We start from the raw sequence: 16,451 nt of genomic DNA, 5'->3' as shown, positions 1-16,451 counted from the left end.
CTCCAAAGACACAAATCACCCAATTTTCCGAGCTATCTTGAATGGTCGATATCCTCTCATCATGACCGTTCACTCAAAGATCCTTCTGCCTTTGCGTGGACGCGTCGGCATCCGCTCCTTCTCTACGTCACGCGCCCGCTTCCAGACTGCGCCTCTACCGACCAGCAAGCCTGTTGGAGCTTTCCGCGGAGGGTGAGCTCAATTACCCCTATAGCTAAATTTATGCAGCGCCTACATGCTGCCATGTCAAGCTTCTTTACTGATTCTGCGACAGTGTCTTCGGGTTCCTGGCTGGATCTGTTGCCGCCGGCGCGTCGGTGTACTATTACGTTCTAGGAGAGTACCGACTTTCCAATGAAATGTTGTCTGATGACATTTCGGTATGTGCACAGCTTTCCTGTTGTTTCAGGGGAATGCTCCACCCTCTGTTTCTGCCTGACGCTTGCTAATTGTCTCGTGTTTACTGGTTCAGGCCCTCCAGTCCGCTACCATCAAGCTCCAGTCATACATTACCGAGTTGGAGTCCAAAGTTGATCAGTTGCACAAGAAAAAATGAGTGACGGGTCTGATTGATATATGTACTTATTTATCCTTGGTGTTGGGTGTGTCTTTTTGTTTCCTATGCATTGAAGGCTGTCATTCCAGCATGGAAATTCGTTGAAATGCCGGGACTCTTTCTATTGAAGTTACATTCTGTTAGTTTCTGTTGAATATCATTTGTTTTCCGATCAAAACCTGTCCTAAATATCAAGTGCCAACGCCAACAAGGTAACTGGTTCCTATTCCGCGTACTCCGATCTCCAGCTGCCATGCAAACCATGCAAACATCTTATCAGCTCCCCAAACTTCCCCGGCACTATCAACTCTCCAACTTTCCATCTCCATCCTCAAACAGCCCACAAAATGTTCCGCGTCGAACTCCTTCAGGATACATCAACGGCCATGCCGGGCTGGTCCTACGCCCCAACGCGAGGCTTCGACCCAACCCAAGCGATGGCCCCAACCCTGGGCCGAAAACGCGGCATCCGCGACGCGGGCAAGGGCGGCGATATCAGCTCGCGGCAAGCAAACGCAATAGCTCGCCACATCGCCGAACTAGACCGCGAAAACCAACGCGACGTCGCGATCCCAGTCCCAGTCCGTCAAGCACGCGAGGTCGCCGCGCGCGGCAACCGATCAAAAACAACCTCCAACGTCCGCCGCATTCTCCAATCCCAAAAGACCTTCCGCAACCACCTGGATGATGAAGAAGCAGCCATAGCACTAGGAACAGGGGGCGGAGCCGTCGCACATAGCTCCACCGCCGCTGCAATCGCCGCTCGGGGCGCCAAAGCGCGCAGTTCCACGCCTGCCAGTGTAGCAGGCAAGAAGCGGCCTTCTGGAGCTATTACAGGTACATCTACTGCTACGACAACTGCTGCGTCAACTCCTACACCAACAATGGCAGAGACGGGGGCAGATGAGGAGGTCCCAGCGCGCAAGCCCAAACTCATCAAATCGGAATACGATCAGGATCCGTTGTTGCGCTCATATGCGCCGCCTGTGCCTTCTGAACGACTTATGGCACGGTTGTTGTCTGAGCCACCGCTTTCTTATAATGCTTCTCGGGCGAGGCCGCCTTCTTCTGCGAGACCTGCACGGCTTTTTTGTTGTTTGTGTGGATATTGGGGGAAGATTCGGTGCAGGATTTGTCATTTGAGGACTTGTAGCTTGGACTGTTACAAGGTACATGAGGATTCGAGGTGTGGTGCTTTCTTTTGAGGTTTCCTTGGGGTGGGGTGGCGGACTTAGTGTCTGTGTATACTATTTCGGGTTGTCCTACTAGGTCGATCTGTTTTTCCTTAATGACTTTATGAATCTGATACTCAATGTACATTATTGACTTTGTATTCTACAATGCAGCTCTTCTAGTAGCGCTCATAGTTGATTCGAGAAATCCGCGTGCAAGTGTGAGCCATACTTCTAGTGAAAAAACTCAGTCTCCTTCCAAATTTTTCAATAAGAAGGTCATTTGAGTGAGTTTCTCTTATTATTTCGTGGGTTGTTGGCTATTACGAAAGTAAAAGGGGCGGAAGGTTGGTGGAATTCATGTGTATATATATCCCTGCATCGCGCTGGCAGATAAATGCGTTTTGAAATTTCATTGATATAGCATCAAATTTGTGCGTACGGACCCATTTTAAGACCTGGATGTACAAGTTATCGCCTTTGACGGGATTGATTAACCATAAAAGTATATAGTTTATATAATAAACGTGAGATATGCCATGTAGCTGTCTTGTTGCATCTAATTCGGGGGTTCAACTCAAACCTAGACCTCCCATGCCAAGACATTGTATAACCTTAATCTTAACGTCAAGCCACATCCATGTCCAGGTGGAGGTATAATGCGTTAACTTAGCTCTTGAAAAGCTTTTGGCCTAGAAGCCTGTTTGTAAACATGACTCACGACATACTTGAACTTGCTCTGACATCTTGTTCATCCACTTTCAGTCTACTCTTCGCACAATTCATCAAACAAGTCTACAAATCCTATTCCTTACGGCAGCCTCCAAGATGCTCGGCCGTGTTCTTATCCCCCTGTATGAGAAACTCGACCCTATCGTCCAAAAGTATGGCGACTTTGATACTTTGCAAAGGTTCCGGCTTTCGGTCATGGATTACTACAGCAAACACGACCCAAGACTCAAAGATTTCAAATTGGACGCCACTCTCATGAGAATATTGATGCATGAACAGTTGATGAGACACTTGTTCCAGAGAGAGGCGCAACTACGACAGACATATGAGTCACTCAAGAAAATGCAGGCGAAAAAGGAAACACTTGACGAATACCTCAATGTGATAAACAAATTCATTACAAACCGTTGGTTTCTAGGACAAGAGCTACACAAAATAAAATCTTTGATTCCAGCCGGGCCATTCAGCAGAGCCCACGAGGCATGGAGATCTAATTCAAAATGGTATCTCCACCCAGACCTCGTAAAAGAGTGCGCGGGAAGAGGGGGCTGCTGCAGCCGCCAGTATGGATGCTGTGAAAAACGTGAGCCAGTTGACGGAGATCGATTGAGTGTGGGACACTGTACTGTACGATGTGGTTGCTGTACTACGGCCCGTGGGTTTGACTTTGATTATGCGGCTGCTCTAAGCGACATCAATACGTTTTACGCCTTTTTGGGACATCCTTCCAGCAAGACGTATCGCTGTCGATACCTTCGAGCATACTTTGTTGGTATCAGATCTGACATATACCAAGCAACAAAGAAAAAGAGCAAAGGAAAAATCATGGGTGAATCTTGTGTACCTCAGCTTAGCTTTACTCCACTTGTGCTGTAATTCATTTGATATTGGCTGTCTCGATAATACTTCCTGCCCTCCAGTGAGCCGCACGAGTTATATTCTAGATCTAAATATACTAATACAAGTATATCACGCGATTATGGAGTAGTTACATGCAAGATTCAAAGCAAGAATCCCATTTCATACATTGCGGTTGCCTCAGTCCAGCCTTTCTCTTTCAGCTCTTTCACTTCTTCCCAACACCCTCGACCAAAACAAACGTCTTCATTCTGCGCACTTGATCTCTCCATCATTTTCAGTTTGATTCCTTGATTCTTTTAAATGGACTGAAATTGAGGTTGATTCATGTCACCTGCCGAGTATGAACATGCCAATGATAATAGATCACGAGAGATCAGCCATCGCATTCTGAGACTTCTGGTTGGCGTTTGATTTACAAAATTAAAGACTAGGTATTGAATTGATATGTATTTTCAGTCTGGTCATTAATTTGAGATGATTGATCTTACCTGACGTCGTCGGATCTGGATCAATATCAAGCCGTATTTGAGTCCTAGGGCTTTTAGTCCACCAATTCTGGCTGTTTTGAAGAACTGAATTGGTTTCGACCCATTGAACAAAACAGAAGCACACTGTCGGTACTGCTAATTCATTAAGCGAGACTAAGCGAGCTCCTACCTGTATTCAATAGAGTTTGTGATCTTGGGTCCTGCCTGCGTAGACTTAAAAGCAGGCTCGTAGCCAACCCCCCGCGTGTGAGTTTCTTGAACCAAAACACAGTTTCAAAATGGGCTGGAAAATTGCTGTCAGTGTTGTGGTGGCCGTGGTCGCTGTTATCTTTGCTTATATGAAGTACTCGTAAGTCTTCACGTTGGATTACTCAGAGCCTACTCCCTGTGTATCCCCTTCTGTGTTGACTTGACCCTCACTTCTGTGTTGACTTTCACCTCTTATATGAACTCACTCCCCTGTCAGTATGATATATCCTGTGCTCTCGGCTCATGAAAACTTCCCCGGCATCGTTTTTCAGATGAAGATTGTCTGGGTCGAATACTAACAAGTTTGCTTATAGTCGCCCTCCTTCCCAGTTCTGGAACGGAAAAAGCGCAGCTGAAGTCTCCCTCGGCCTTCGGAATTGGTACCGCACCCGCCACTGTAAGACCATTCTTCAGAACTTGATATTAGGAAGAGTACTGACATATTTGATGCAGCTTGGTTCCGCAAACCAGCGGACTAAGAGGCCCTCACCCTCCTGGTCCAACATGACCCCGAAAACCAGTATCTGTCCGCCACCGTGGAGCCCCCAGTGGCCGCCGCGATGACAGATCACTGCACTCCCTCTCAACAGCCTGAGGCAACCGACGCACAGGCTACCAACCGCTTGGTCGACAATACGACACTAACCCCGTCTAGTCGGATTTCATCCCCGACAGACGGCTCCGAGCCGAGTAACAATACAAACTCGACTTCCCTGCCAGCCGCCGCTGCGACGCCACAGGGACCAGCGGACTTGCCACCGCGGGAAACACTCATACCCGGTGGCCAGAGCACATATCCAGTCCGTCTGTTGCACTTCTTCCCCGGAGAACACGTTCTCAACAACACAGTGACGACGGAATCCGCGGCCCCTACCACTCCGGGGGTTGCGGCCAACCCTGGATATGTGTCGGTTTGGCGGAGGGTTGCTGAGGGGTTCGGGGGGATCATGGGGGTGTTCAACCGCGGGTGAGGTACCAATCCGGAGGTTTGGGGGGGAACTGAGGCTGCGCCATTCCGGTCCAAATTGTGGAGGAGGGCCCTGTTATGATTATAAATGTATTTATTATACCCCTATTCTTATCAATAATTATTCTTATAAAGAACCTGAGCATGGTAGTCACCGTGTCCTCTGAGAGACTCCCTGAAGAGACAAAAGTAGAGACGAAAGTAAGACATCAAAGAAGAGGCGGGAAGAGAGATGAGAGAAAAGAACCCCAGGTAAAGCAGAAACAATTCACTAAGCGCTGCACTCACTTAGAAGCTTTCATATAGTGTCTAATGCTTTATCAATGGTAGTACACAGGTTGTATACATACTTCGGATCTGAATGGACATAAAACACATATAATTTTTAGCATCTCTATGAAGAACCTAACGGCGACGACCAGCTCCTCCCGCATTATCAGTGCGATCGGAAATGCTGACAACCTCACCAATGCCCGCTGCCTCTTGCTCATCCTCCAGAGCCATGATCTCCTCTCTGCTATCCCACCATTTCTCCTCAGCCATGGAGAACGCCGCCTTACGCAGTTCCTTGATGGTCTTCTCACTGGCCTCATCTCTCGCTTTGGCAATTTCCATCATGATGTTCTGCCAATCCTCAGATGTACGACTGAAGAACTCACGCAAGCTCTCGAACGGACGGGGCAGAGGTCTGCTGTCATTGACATTAGGCTCTTCAGACTCCTCGACTTCGAGCTGCTCCATGTCCTTGGTGACAGATGACGCTTCCACGTCTTCTGGAGCAGGTGAAGCATCAAGAGACATCTCCTCGGCCTTTTCTTCGTCTTCGTCCATTTCATCATCGTCCTCTTCATCATCCATTTCTTCGTCACTGTCTTCTTCCTTCAACAAGTTCCAGTTCTCTGGCTCCTTGTAGAAGACCTCCTTGACACCATCCAACTTGACCAGGTCAATGGAATACATATCATCGAAAGTGAACTCTCGGTCACCCTTCTCAAAAGTACCACCAAAAATAAAAAGTGTATCGTCTTGCACAGCCAACTGGGCATTGAACCGCCTGTGAGGCATCTCAAAGCGAACAACCGAGGGCTTAGCTGGTTCCACAGGCTCTTCAGGCTGAGGCGTAGACATTTCCTCGTCCTCATCATCATCACCACGAACTCCAACCTTAGCCTCCAAAGCCTTGAGATTCGCCAAAAGCTCCTCTTCATCCGCCTTGCCTCGGTTCTTAGACTTGGCAGCCTGATTTGCCTGCTGCTTCTTACCAGGCGCACGAGGACGGCGCAGAGTCAGAGGGAAGAAACGGTTTCGGTCAGTGTTCCAGGCGAAAAGTGTATCAAAGAACTCGCTGTCAATTCCCTCCTCGGTCAATTCCACGTCATGCACACCACCAAACATGATACCACGGCCCTTGTGGTATGCCATGGTGGTTCCCACACGCGGCGGGTTGGGCGTGTTAGCGGGCTTCTTTCGTCGCTCCCATCTGATTGTGGGGCCTGTTGATGCTGGTGCCTCGGAGGCGGGAGGAATGATTCTCAAGAACCAGGTATCCTGGTGGACCATAGGTCGGAGAGCCATCTTCTGGGGACCCTTGCCTTGCTTGCCGCCAGCTGCTGATGCCTTCACACGCGAATAACCGCCGTAGAGAACAGCGCCGGTATCGTGTGGGAGCAGAGAGAATGATGAGCGGGGGTCTGGCTTTTGAGAAGTGGTTAAGGTAGGGTTAGACCACGTGTACTGCTGGCAATCATAGATCCACAGGTCCTGTAGATACTTGGTCTGTTGGGAAGTATCTTGGAATCCACCGAACAGAATAATATAGTTCTAATCGATCATTAGCTTAGTTCTCCCCGACTCCAATCTTAGGATTTAGGCTGATTCATACCTTGAAGTAAGTCATGCGATGACCACTTCTAGCAGGGGGTCCTTTGCCCTTGGTCTCAAGACGAGTCCATTCTCTCGTGGCCGTATCCAAATGCCAGAAATCATTGTAGTGGTAAAAGGTGCCCTGTTTAGGGGACGAGAACTCTCCTGTTTCAAGTCAGAAACCAGACAACATAGATCTCCCACTCGAAACATGGCTGGATAAGCGTACCTCCGAACATATAGATACCTCCGGTGTTTCCACCACGACACCATGCATGTCCACTGCGAGGAAGAGGACTGTTGGGACTGTTCACTTCTCTCCATTCACCACGATCAATCAAATAGATGAACAGATTGTTGAAGAACGAGGCATGGGTGCCGTCGAAGAATTCTCCACCAAAAAGCAGGATCTCATTGCGGTTAGACGGCGATGCCAGTATAGTCGAAGATGACCGGGGAACAGGAGGCTCAGATGCTACTTCAGTGACCTTCAAGAACTTGGCCTGTTCCTCGGCGTACTGGGCCAGAATGGCATCGAGATCTGCGTCTTCGGCATCGCTGTCTGCATCTTTGCCCTTGGCCTTGGATCTCTTTTCTTTCTTGTCGCCTTTCTTTGTTTGCTTGGCAGCAACACGCGCCTTGTGCTCGGCAGACTTCTTATCCTTTTTCCCCATGTTGGATGTATGTCGAATGCCGTGAAAATTCGCCGTGGGGCAGAAATTATGCGCTTTTTTCCCCACACTGGATTGCCCCTCCGATCTATACCAGTTGGAGGCAACTGGAGTTGTTTTACACCAGGTTGAGCCCCGTAGGTGAGACAGTATCTACTGAACAGAATCCTACAATTTCTATTGTCTTGTTATTATTTGCTCTGGTTGGCAACTGGTCGGAGATCGAATTTGCCTGACCGCTCACGTGCCGACGCGTCTATGGGTTCGCGATTGCTCATCTCGAAAAACATCAACGACGGCGATGAGAGTAACACGCCCCTATGACGAAGAATAACTTGGCCGCTCATCTTAAATGGCTGTTGAAGCAAGCTCCACCTACATGTCCTGCTCTTGTCAGCTTGCCTGAACGCAACGCATCGCAATCGGTTCCCCGCGCAGACGAATCAACGACCCTCCATGATATTCCGGAACATGTGGACAGCGACGCGGACGAAGAAATGGCCAGGCTTCTATTCGCACCACAGTCTGCGAGCAAGCCTCGTATGTTGAGTCGTCGCGACACGACCTCTGCCAACACGCCATCAACGAAACAGCGCTCTTCCCCGAAGCCAAGCGCTCGAGGTGCGTGACCAAGTATGAGCAATCATTTAGGGACAATTGTGCTGACACAAGCTATTTCCAAGCGGACAATTTACGCGACCCTCCGGCGTCATCACACAAGACTCCTCGACCAAAGCTCGATCCGCTACGATCAAATAATTCCGGCAGCTCTAAACACGACGCCATTGAAGCCATTGATCTGACAGGAGTGCTTGGCCAGTCAATCTTGTCGTCAAGCACATCGGGGACTGTACGATTTGGAGAACCGCGCGGGTTATGGACCGAAGAAGTTACACCACGCGAAAAACGCGGCAAGAAGCGCAAGAGTGACGAGTATACATCCGATCTTCTTTCGCCATCGAAACATGCGACCAAAATGCGAAGTCCCTCGAAGGCTGCTCGGCATCCAGCCACTAGAGAGGAAGCAGCTCTAGACTACCCCGAAGCATCACTTCAGACGGCCCAGAAGATTCCTTCGAACGCAGTGAAGCGATCTGAATATAATTCTCCGGTGGCTCCTCGCAGCCATCGAAAGCAGGTGATTGCAGACTCGGATGATGATGATGAGGATATATTCGACGACTGGGTCGGCGATGATACCCATGTTGATGATATGGTACTAGATACCGAGGAATCATTGTACCCGATACTTCCTGAAATTAGTCCAGCTGGTGACGGGAAAAGAAGTGATAACTGGGATTCACGGTCTGATATGACACCAAAAGCACCAGTACCGCCTATGCAACCTCCGAATCGATCGAAACAAAAAACGCCTTCGCAAGACCCTACCCCGTCGACGCCATGGTCAAAACCAGCTAACTCACAAGAGAAGGAGCCGGGTCTTTTTAAGCTCCTATCTCTTGGTTATAACTCTTTCCCACATGCAATCACCAAGCTCAGGGCTACTCTACAGAGGAACTCGGAGATTGTATACCAGCAGGTCATGGAAGGCCAAATCGACCAAGAACTTGTCGCCGAGAACAAGAATATTGTTGCTCAAGTTGGGATGATTGAAGAGCTTCAGAAACACCAAGCAGCGCACAAGACTTGCATTTCCCGGAAGCAAGCCTTGAAGCAGAACCTGATACAAGCGATCTCCCAAGGTCTAGATCCAACCACTATGCCCGAAGAGCTTGCACAGAGTCGAGCGGTCGAGGCTGAGTTGGAAAAAATCGAAACCAAGATTTCTGAGCTGCTTCCACAGGCCAAGATCCTCGACCTGGTGGATGACTGCCCTCTTGTACCGGAACCATCGTCTGTGGATAGCATTGAATCGTCATTTGAGACTCGCACGACAGCACAGGAGCCACCCTTATCTTCGTGGGCCAATGCTCCCCAAGAAGTTCAACCAAGCCGTCATGTGCCTGTCATGAGCCCTAAAAGACCACAAGAAACACAGCGTCACAAATTCAATGATCAATCTGTTACTCGGAATATGGGGTCCCCACCGCTTACTTCAATGGATTTTGATGACTTTGACTGGAATGCCAGTGACGATGAGATGCTAGAAGTGACCGGGAGCTTTGATCAAGGTCACCCAAGCTCTATGCCAGAAAAGGCTAGCCAGAACCGTAAGGTATTTGCAGAGACATCTGGAAATACCCAGAAGGCACCTGCTCCAAAGAAGTCACCTGGGCGTAGCGCCTTCTGGTCGAATCATCCCTGGTCTCACGAGGTGAGGACGGTTCTTAAAGATCGATTTCACCTTCGTGGGTTCCGACCCAATCAGCTGGAGGCTATTGATGCAACACTTGCCGGAAAAGACACTTTCGTTCTCATGCCCACTGGTGGAGGAAAGTCTTTGTGTTATCAGTTGCCTTCAATTGTGACTGGCGGCCACACTCGCGGTGTGACTATCGTGGTATCCCCTTTGCTGAGCTTGATGGAGGACCAGGTGTCACACCTGCACAAGTTGAACGTCAAGGCCTTTATGATGAACGGTGACACTGAGAGAGAACAGCGATCGTGGATTTTAAGCCAACTCTCCTATGCCGATGGAGAAGACGTGGAGGTGCTGTATATCACCCCTGAAATGATTAACAAAAATCAAACTTTGGTCAATGCCCTGGAGAAGCTCAACCAGAAAAAAAGACTGGCCCGTCTTGTCATTGATGAGGCTCACTGTGTTAGTCAATGGGGTCATGATTTCCGCCCTGACTACAAAGAGCTGGGAGAAGTCCGAAGCCGGTTGCCCGGTGTACCTCTCATGGCCCTCACAGCCACAGCCACAGAAAATGTAAAAGTGGACGTCATGCATAACCTCAAGATGTCCGGATGTGAGGTATTCTTGCAGAGTTTCAACCGTCCAAACCTTACATACGAAGTGCGGCCAAAAGGGAAAAACGATGAAGTGTTGGCCAGCATGGCAGAAACCATCACAAGTTCCTATCGAAACCAGTGTGGAATCATCTATTGCCTCTCTCGAGCAACTTGTGAGAAGGTTGCCGAAGATCTACACAAGAAGTATCGCCTCAAAGCGGCTCATTATCATGCCAAATTGACACCACCACAAAAATCAAAGGTGCAGTCCCAATGGCAGGCGGGTCAGCTGCACATCATTGTGGCAACTATTGCCTTTGGAATGGGAATTGATAAGCCTGATGTACGATTTGTCATGCACCACAGCATCCCAAAGAGTCTCGAGGGGTACTACCAAGAGACTGGGCGGGCTGGTCGAGATGGCAAGCGTTCTGGTTGTTATCTCTACTACGGCTACAGAGACAGCGCAACTTTGAAACGCATGATTGACTCGGGAGATGGTAGCTATCAACAAAAGGCACGCCAGAAGCAAATGTTGCGGAATGTGGTCCAATTCTGTGAGAACCGCAGCGATTGCAGACGCGTGCAAGTCCTCGCATACTTCAATGAGTACTTCCGACGGGACGATTGTAACAACACCTGCGATAATTGTAAGTCTGATTTGGTGTTTGAAGTCCATGACTTCACGGAGCAGGCCTCATGGGCAATCAAGATTGTGCGACACCTACAGACGGAGAAAGCAAAAGTAACTGTTCTTTATTGTGTGGACATACTTCGGGGAGCTTGCAAAACAGCGAAGGATCCATCGCACCGCAAAATGGCAGGGTATGGAAAAGGTGCAAACCTCGACCGAGGAGAAGCTGAACGTTTATTTTACCGGTTGCTTGGCGAAGACGCACTGGCTGAAGACAACGTCATCAACAAGAAGGACTTCGCGGTTCAGTACATCATTCTCGGTCGCCGTGCAGCTGAGTATGAGTCTGGCAAGCGGCGAATGGAGCTAGAAGTCCGCGCTTCTCCGAATAGCAAGGCAGCCAAGGCTAAGGCCAAAAGCAAGGTGGCTGGACAGAAATCAAAACCTGGTACTCAGGGTGCTCCTCATTCCACCATGGTCTCATCGCCAGTGATCGCTGCTCAAGATCGTCGCACGGAGCGCTTCCAATACACGTCCGCCCCAGTTCGTCCTCCGGCCTATGATGACAGTGACGATGGATTCGAACCAATTCGAACCAACAGCCAGCCTCGTCGTGGGAACACACATCAGCCGGGGCCCCCGATCACCTGCGATCAACGTCTAGAGAACCTTGATCATCTGCATCGTGCAGTCGTGGAAGGCTTCGAGGTAAATGCCAAAGACTATCTTCAAAAGGTGAGCTTGCCGTTCCATCAATACACCACAAGGAAACTGACATTTTTTGCCTAGCTCGTTGTGGAAAAGAACCTTCGTTCCCAGCCATTCTCTGATCAGATGTTGCGTGAAATGGGAATTTCATTCCCCCGAGGTCAGTGCTAACCTTCAAGACCATTGAAACTCCAAAGCTTACACTACAATAGGTCTTGAGGGGCTTGCCAGAATCCCGAACATTGACCAGGACAAAGTGAAGCGCTATGGTCGAGGGATACTCAAACTCATTGGGCACGCAAAGCGGCGATATGATGAAATGACACAAGAGGCAGAAACTGACGGAGTTGTTCCGGACCCCAATCACCATAATGTCATCAATCTCAGCAGCAGCGACGAGTACAGCGACGATGACCTATTCATAGATGACATGAATGGCTTCGCACTGGACAATCCTGTTCAACCCGCACCTATCAATGTCACGGACAACATCACAAGCTGCTATTTCCCACCACCATCTCCAGGGTTTGACTCTGGAAATGACTACGACGACGGCCAGTCCGCTGCTGGCTCCAAAGGTCGCAAACGCGCGCCTGGAAAACGAGCACCCCGACGAAAGTATGGCTCAACTGGCAGCTTCAAAGGAAAAGGCTCGCGATCGAAAGCTAAGTCAGGGGACCGACCTCCGAGCCAGTCTGGATCACGAAAAAATGCTAGATCCAAAACCCCAAAACCCACGATTGGAATGATGCCTATCTGATTTCTTTTTTTGTTGTTCGGGAAATTCACTATCATTTGGGCGTTTCCGCATAAAGCATCGCTAGGTGTTTCTGTTTATGGTTTATGATCGGTGTATGGCACAAACTCTGATACTTAGGTGAGGTTCATATTTGGGACTATTACAAAGGACTAGGATATATGATACACCTTAATCACATCATTTGTTCCTCAATTTGCACCTTCAGTTTCCTAGTGAGCGACCAAAATCAATCAATCGAAGTCGTCGTGCATCCCGAGGGTGGAACTGAGCAACCTTGGCCCTGACAAGGAACCTTGAGGATGCCGAATCACGCTTCAAATTGACATACGATGCATTTGCATCCAACAGATCATCAAGAAGCTGATGAATCTCCTTTGCGGCAGATTCCCTCTTGTTCCGAGAGGTCTCATCCCCACTGCGCTGCATGAATTGATCAATGCGCTTCTGCGAACCATCTTCCTCTTCAACAGGCTGCTTCTGCTTCTTGGGCTTGCCATGAGCCGTATACCCAGCCTTTAGCGTAGCATCTGACACATCAAGCTCATCACCGACGGTAGGACCACCCAAATCCTCAGCAGCAAGCATCGGAGCAAGAGTATCATCGATGAACTTGTCCAGATCAACCTTCAGACGCGCAGAGGTACGATCCAGGTCTTTATTCTGCCCCTTCTGCTGAGCAATATGCTCACGTGCAAGCTGGGAGGGAGTCTGGTCGCTTTTCCTTGAGTGCACATTGCGGATAAACTGGATACGCTCTCGGAGTCCACTGGCTATTGTCTGAGAATCGCGGAGATTGGCGTCTTCCACACGAAGACGCTCCCGGTCTGAGGATAGTTGCTCAGCTGTCAGTTTGACGGATGTTTTATTGTCCTTGATGAGCTGGGCTGTTTCTTCCAGTGCGAGAAGTGAGGGCAGCACTGAATCTGTTGCTGGAAGTTCATGGTCAGACTTGAGAACTGAGTCGTATGCTTTCTTGGCTCGTCGGGCCTGCGAAACGCGGGCCCAAATATCTGTGCCCGGTTCTGGGAGCTCAATGGAGTTCAGCTCTCGTAGCTTGGATCATAGTTAGCTAGGATGTTCTCAGTATCGGAGCTTTCGTGATGCACCTTGTTCAGATCTTCTTCTTGGCGTTTAAATTGCTCTTGGAGAGCTTTCAGGGTTGCATCCAACCGTCTTGTGTAGGCATGTAATGCAGTGTCACTCAGAGGCTCTTGTGCAGATTCGTGCTCAGCTGCTCGGCCGTTCTCTGCGAATCTCTCGATCTTCTGTACAGTTTGGTCGGAGATATCCATGTTCTGTTTGACAGCGTGATCTGAATTGCCAGGGTTGTAAAGTACGCTAAGTTGGATCAAACAAGCCCTCAATTGAACGTTTGTCAGTCCTGTTTGCGCAAAGTAAACAAATGAGACTCTCGATGTTGCACCCATGATCGCCTTCACGTGACCGAGCTCTTCCCTCGACTTCCCACTTGTCACCTCACCTCACCCCTAACCATCTGCCATCTTCCCCCTTCCCTCACCAATTCTTCGTGGATTTGACTTATCAAGTTCATTGTCAGCTTGTCATTGATACAGCTACTCCCAGTGTAGCCCCTTGACCTCAGATTCGGACGTTATCGGTGGTACAACACGCAACGGTTTCTGGCCCTTGATATTATTTCTCCTGCCTGGTTTCATATTTCCCATCGCATCCACCTCAGGCCCCTTTTTACATCTTCCTCGCTACCATACCCTTCTCGAGCATCTCGGCCCTTCCGTGAAGCTTCCCCGGTTGAAACTGCAAAGCCCTCTCATCACCACCTGAGCCCGCACTTCCTCCCGTCGGCATCCCTTCAACTTCCATCCTCCACAGCCTCCCAATCTTCTTTTTAAAGCACCAGTCTCCCCTTTCGATCGTCCTCACCAGCACCAGCACCTTTCGTGGGAACCCCTGGTGTACATAGTCGATCATTAAAGAAGACAGAAGATTTCATTCTTGACACCTTTGCGATCATTCACTCGTAAGTGAAGAAAACAGCAGCACAGACTATCCAAAATGTCCGCTTCTCCTTCCAACCTGCAATCGACCAAGCGTCCTCTTGAAGACCCATCGTCGCCTTCCGGTCCCAATGACCAACCCGAGGCCAAGCGCCCAGCTCTCGACAAAGTAGTCAAGGACGAGGCTGAGGCCGAGACCGATGTATCGAGCGCCCAGATTCCTACCGACGATGTCGCCAAGGATGTTCAGGGAGACACAGTTGTTCCCGATGCCCCCAATGGCAAGGGACTCCCTGTCGATACTCAGCCTATCCAATCAACAGCTTCCCAGGGTGACCGAGCCAGCGCTGATCAGCAGCCCCAGGACGAGTCGAGCTGGGTTCACATCCGTGCTGTGATCTCTAGCCCCGAGGCAGCCACTGTTATTGGAAAGGGAGGTGAGAATGTTTCTCAAATCCGTCGTCTGTCAGGTGCCAAATGCACTGTCAGCGACTACTCTCGGGGTGCCGTGGAGCGTATCCTGACCGTCAGCGGCCCCCAAGATGCTACTGCCAAGGTGAGTCTTCTTCGATTATAATATGGGATCTTTGATTGCTAATCATATTCATCAGGCATTTGGTTTAATCATTCGTACTCTGAACAACGAGCCCCTCGAAGCTCCCTCCACTGCCCAGTCCAAGACGTACCCTTTGCGTTTGCTAATCCCCCACATTCTCATCGGCTCCATCATCGGAAAGGGTGGTAGCCGTATTCGTGAGATCCAGGAGGCCTCCGGTGCCCGTCTGAACGCTTCCGACGCCTGCCTTCCCTTGTCCACCGAGCGTTCCCTCGTCATCCTCGGTGTCGCCGACGCCGTGCACATCGCTACTTACTACGTTGCTGTCACACTCGTTGAGCAACTTTCCGAGCGTTACGGCGGACCCGCTGCCTCCGCCTACGCCACTCGCAGCGGTGGTCCTGCCGGTGCTGTCCCCGGTGGCATGCAGGTCGTTCCCTATGTCCCTCAGCCCGCTGGCGGCCAATACGGACACCCCGATACTTTTAAGCGTCACCACCCTCACCCTAACCGCGCTGGTGGCGGTGCTTATGGCGTTCCTTACCTGCACGGCCAGCCCGCCCCTGCCCCAGTTGCTCAGCCCCCCATGCACTTCGGCGCTGCTCCCCAAACCCCTTACGGTGGCGCTGGACCTCACCAGCCCGCTGCCCCATACGTTGCCGGTCCCCAGCCCACTCCTGCTGCCCGCGGACCCCCAACTGCCCCCGCCCCTGTTGGCGGTGCTATGCCTGGCCAGCCACTAACTCAACAGATCTACATTCCCAATGATATGGTCGGTGCCATCATCGGAAAGGGAGGCGCCAAGATCAACGAGATCCGTCACCTCAGTGGCAGTGTTATCAAGATCAACGAGCCCCAGGAAAGCAGCAACGAGCGTCTCGTCACCATCACAGGCACTGCAGAGTGCAACCAGATGGCCCTTTACATGCTTTATTCTCGACTTGGTTCGTTTCCCCTCCATTCGCACCCTGACTTCACCCTCTCCTTGGCTATAGTATCGGCGGCTGAACTAACACTCTTTGATACAGAAAGCGAGAAGCACCGAATTTAAACAAAGCAGCCGTTGCTATGCTTTCCATGAGAAATCCCATTGCGGTGTTCTGCCCAAAAGTTCACGGTGGTTTATGATAACTCTCTCTTTGCCTTCTTTATCGAGGCGTTTTTCCTTTTCACTTTGATTTCTTGCTGTATCTTATTCCGGGGCGTGTGTGTGACCTCTCTTCTTTGCCTTGCCTAATAACAATTCCCACTATTATCCCTCAAGCCAAGTAGCCCTTTTCCTTTCCATTGCCTCTCTAATTACCACCGACATCCCATCCACGCCTCGGAACACAATTACATACACACAGCACTTCAACTATCCAAATCAGCCCACAGCGCCATTCCCTTTCTGTCTTGC

General features: G+C 50.1%; 7 protein-coding genes across 7 annotated transcripts; 5 read left to right on the top strand and 2 right to left on the bottom strand.

Moving 5' to 3' along the window:
* Window positions 1–61: 61 nt before the first annotated feature.
* On the top strand, window positions 62–556 carry N7511_001486 (uncharacterized protein; the record flags this gene model as incomplete). The annotated part of the gene is made up of 3 exons (XM_057123911.1): window positions 62–192; window positions 275–380; window positions 473–556. 3 exons carry the CDS (start codon window positions 62–64, stop codon window positions 554–556), a joined length of 321 nt encoding a protein of 106 aa, XP_056989644.1.
* Window positions 557–903: 347 nt separating this feature from the next.
* N7511_001485 (putative HIT finger domain protein) lies at window positions 904–1,761 on the top strand (the record flags this gene model as incomplete). Its single annotated transcript, XM_057123910.1, has 1 exon — window positions 904–1,761. One exon carries the CDS (start codon window positions 904–906, stop codon window positions 1,759–1,761), a length of 858 nt encoding a protein of 285 aa, XP_056989643.1.
* Window positions 1,762–4,087: 2,326 nt separating this feature from the next.
* On the top strand, window positions 4,088–5,029 carry N7511_001484 (uncharacterized protein; the record flags this gene model as incomplete). The annotated part of the gene is made up of 3 exons (XM_057123909.1): window positions 4,088–4,158; window positions 4,389–4,455; window positions 4,541–5,029. 3 exons carry the CDS (start codon window positions 4,088–4,090, stop codon window positions 5,027–5,029), a joined length of 627 nt encoding a protein of 208 aa, XP_056989642.1.
* A 401-nt stretch (window positions 5,030–5,430) lies between these two features.
* On the bottom strand, window positions 5,431–7,562 carry N7511_001483 (putative Kelch repeats protein; the record flags this gene model as incomplete). Its single annotated transcript, XM_057123908.1, has 3 exons — window positions 5,431–6,846; window positions 6,908–7,053; window positions 7,118–7,562. 3 exons carry the CDS (start codon window positions 7,560–7,562, stop codon window positions 5,431–5,433), a joined length of 2,007 nt encoding a protein of 668 aa, XP_056989641.1.
* Window positions 7,563–7,879: 317 nt separating this feature from the next.
* On the top strand, window positions 7,880–12,520 carry N7511_001482 (uncharacterized protein; the record flags this gene model as incomplete). Its single annotated transcript, XM_057123907.1, has 4 exons — window positions 7,880–8,180; window positions 8,243–11,787; window positions 11,842–11,920; window positions 11,973–12,520. 4 exons carry the CDS (start codon window positions 7,880–7,882, stop codon window positions 12,518–12,520), a joined length of 4,473 nt encoding a protein of 1,490 aa, XP_056989640.1.
* A 201-nt stretch (window positions 12,521–12,721) lies between these two features.
* N7511_001481 (uncharacterized protein) lies at window positions 12,722–13,812 on the bottom strand (the record flags this gene model as incomplete). The annotated part of the gene is made up of 2 exons (XM_057123906.1): window positions 12,722–13,573; window positions 13,627–13,812. 2 exons carry the CDS (start codon window positions 13,810–13,812, stop codon window positions 12,722–12,724), a joined length of 1,038 nt encoding a protein of 345 aa, XP_056989639.1.
* A 742-nt stretch (window positions 13,813–14,554) lies between these two features.
* Window positions 14,555–16,103, top strand: N7511_001480 (telomere maintenance protein PBP2; the record flags this gene model as incomplete). Its single annotated transcript, XM_057123905.1, has 2 exons — window positions 14,555–15,052; window positions 15,108–16,103. 2 exons carry the CDS (start codon window positions 14,555–14,557, stop codon window positions 16,101–16,103), a joined length of 1,494 nt encoding a protein of 497 aa, XP_056989638.1.
* Between the last annotated feature and the right edge of the window lie 348 nt (window positions 16,104–16,451).

Source organism: Penicillium nucicola (genome assembly GCF_028828085.1).
Source record: "Penicillium nucicola strain IBT 29836 chromosome Unknown utg000001l, whole genome shotgun sequence".
NCBI lineage: Eukaryota > Fungi > Ascomycota > Eurotiomycetes > Eurotiales > Aspergillaceae > Penicillium > Penicillium nucicola.
Note: the sequence above shows the minus strand (reverse complement) of the source record. Positions and strands in the feature narration are given on the sequence as shown.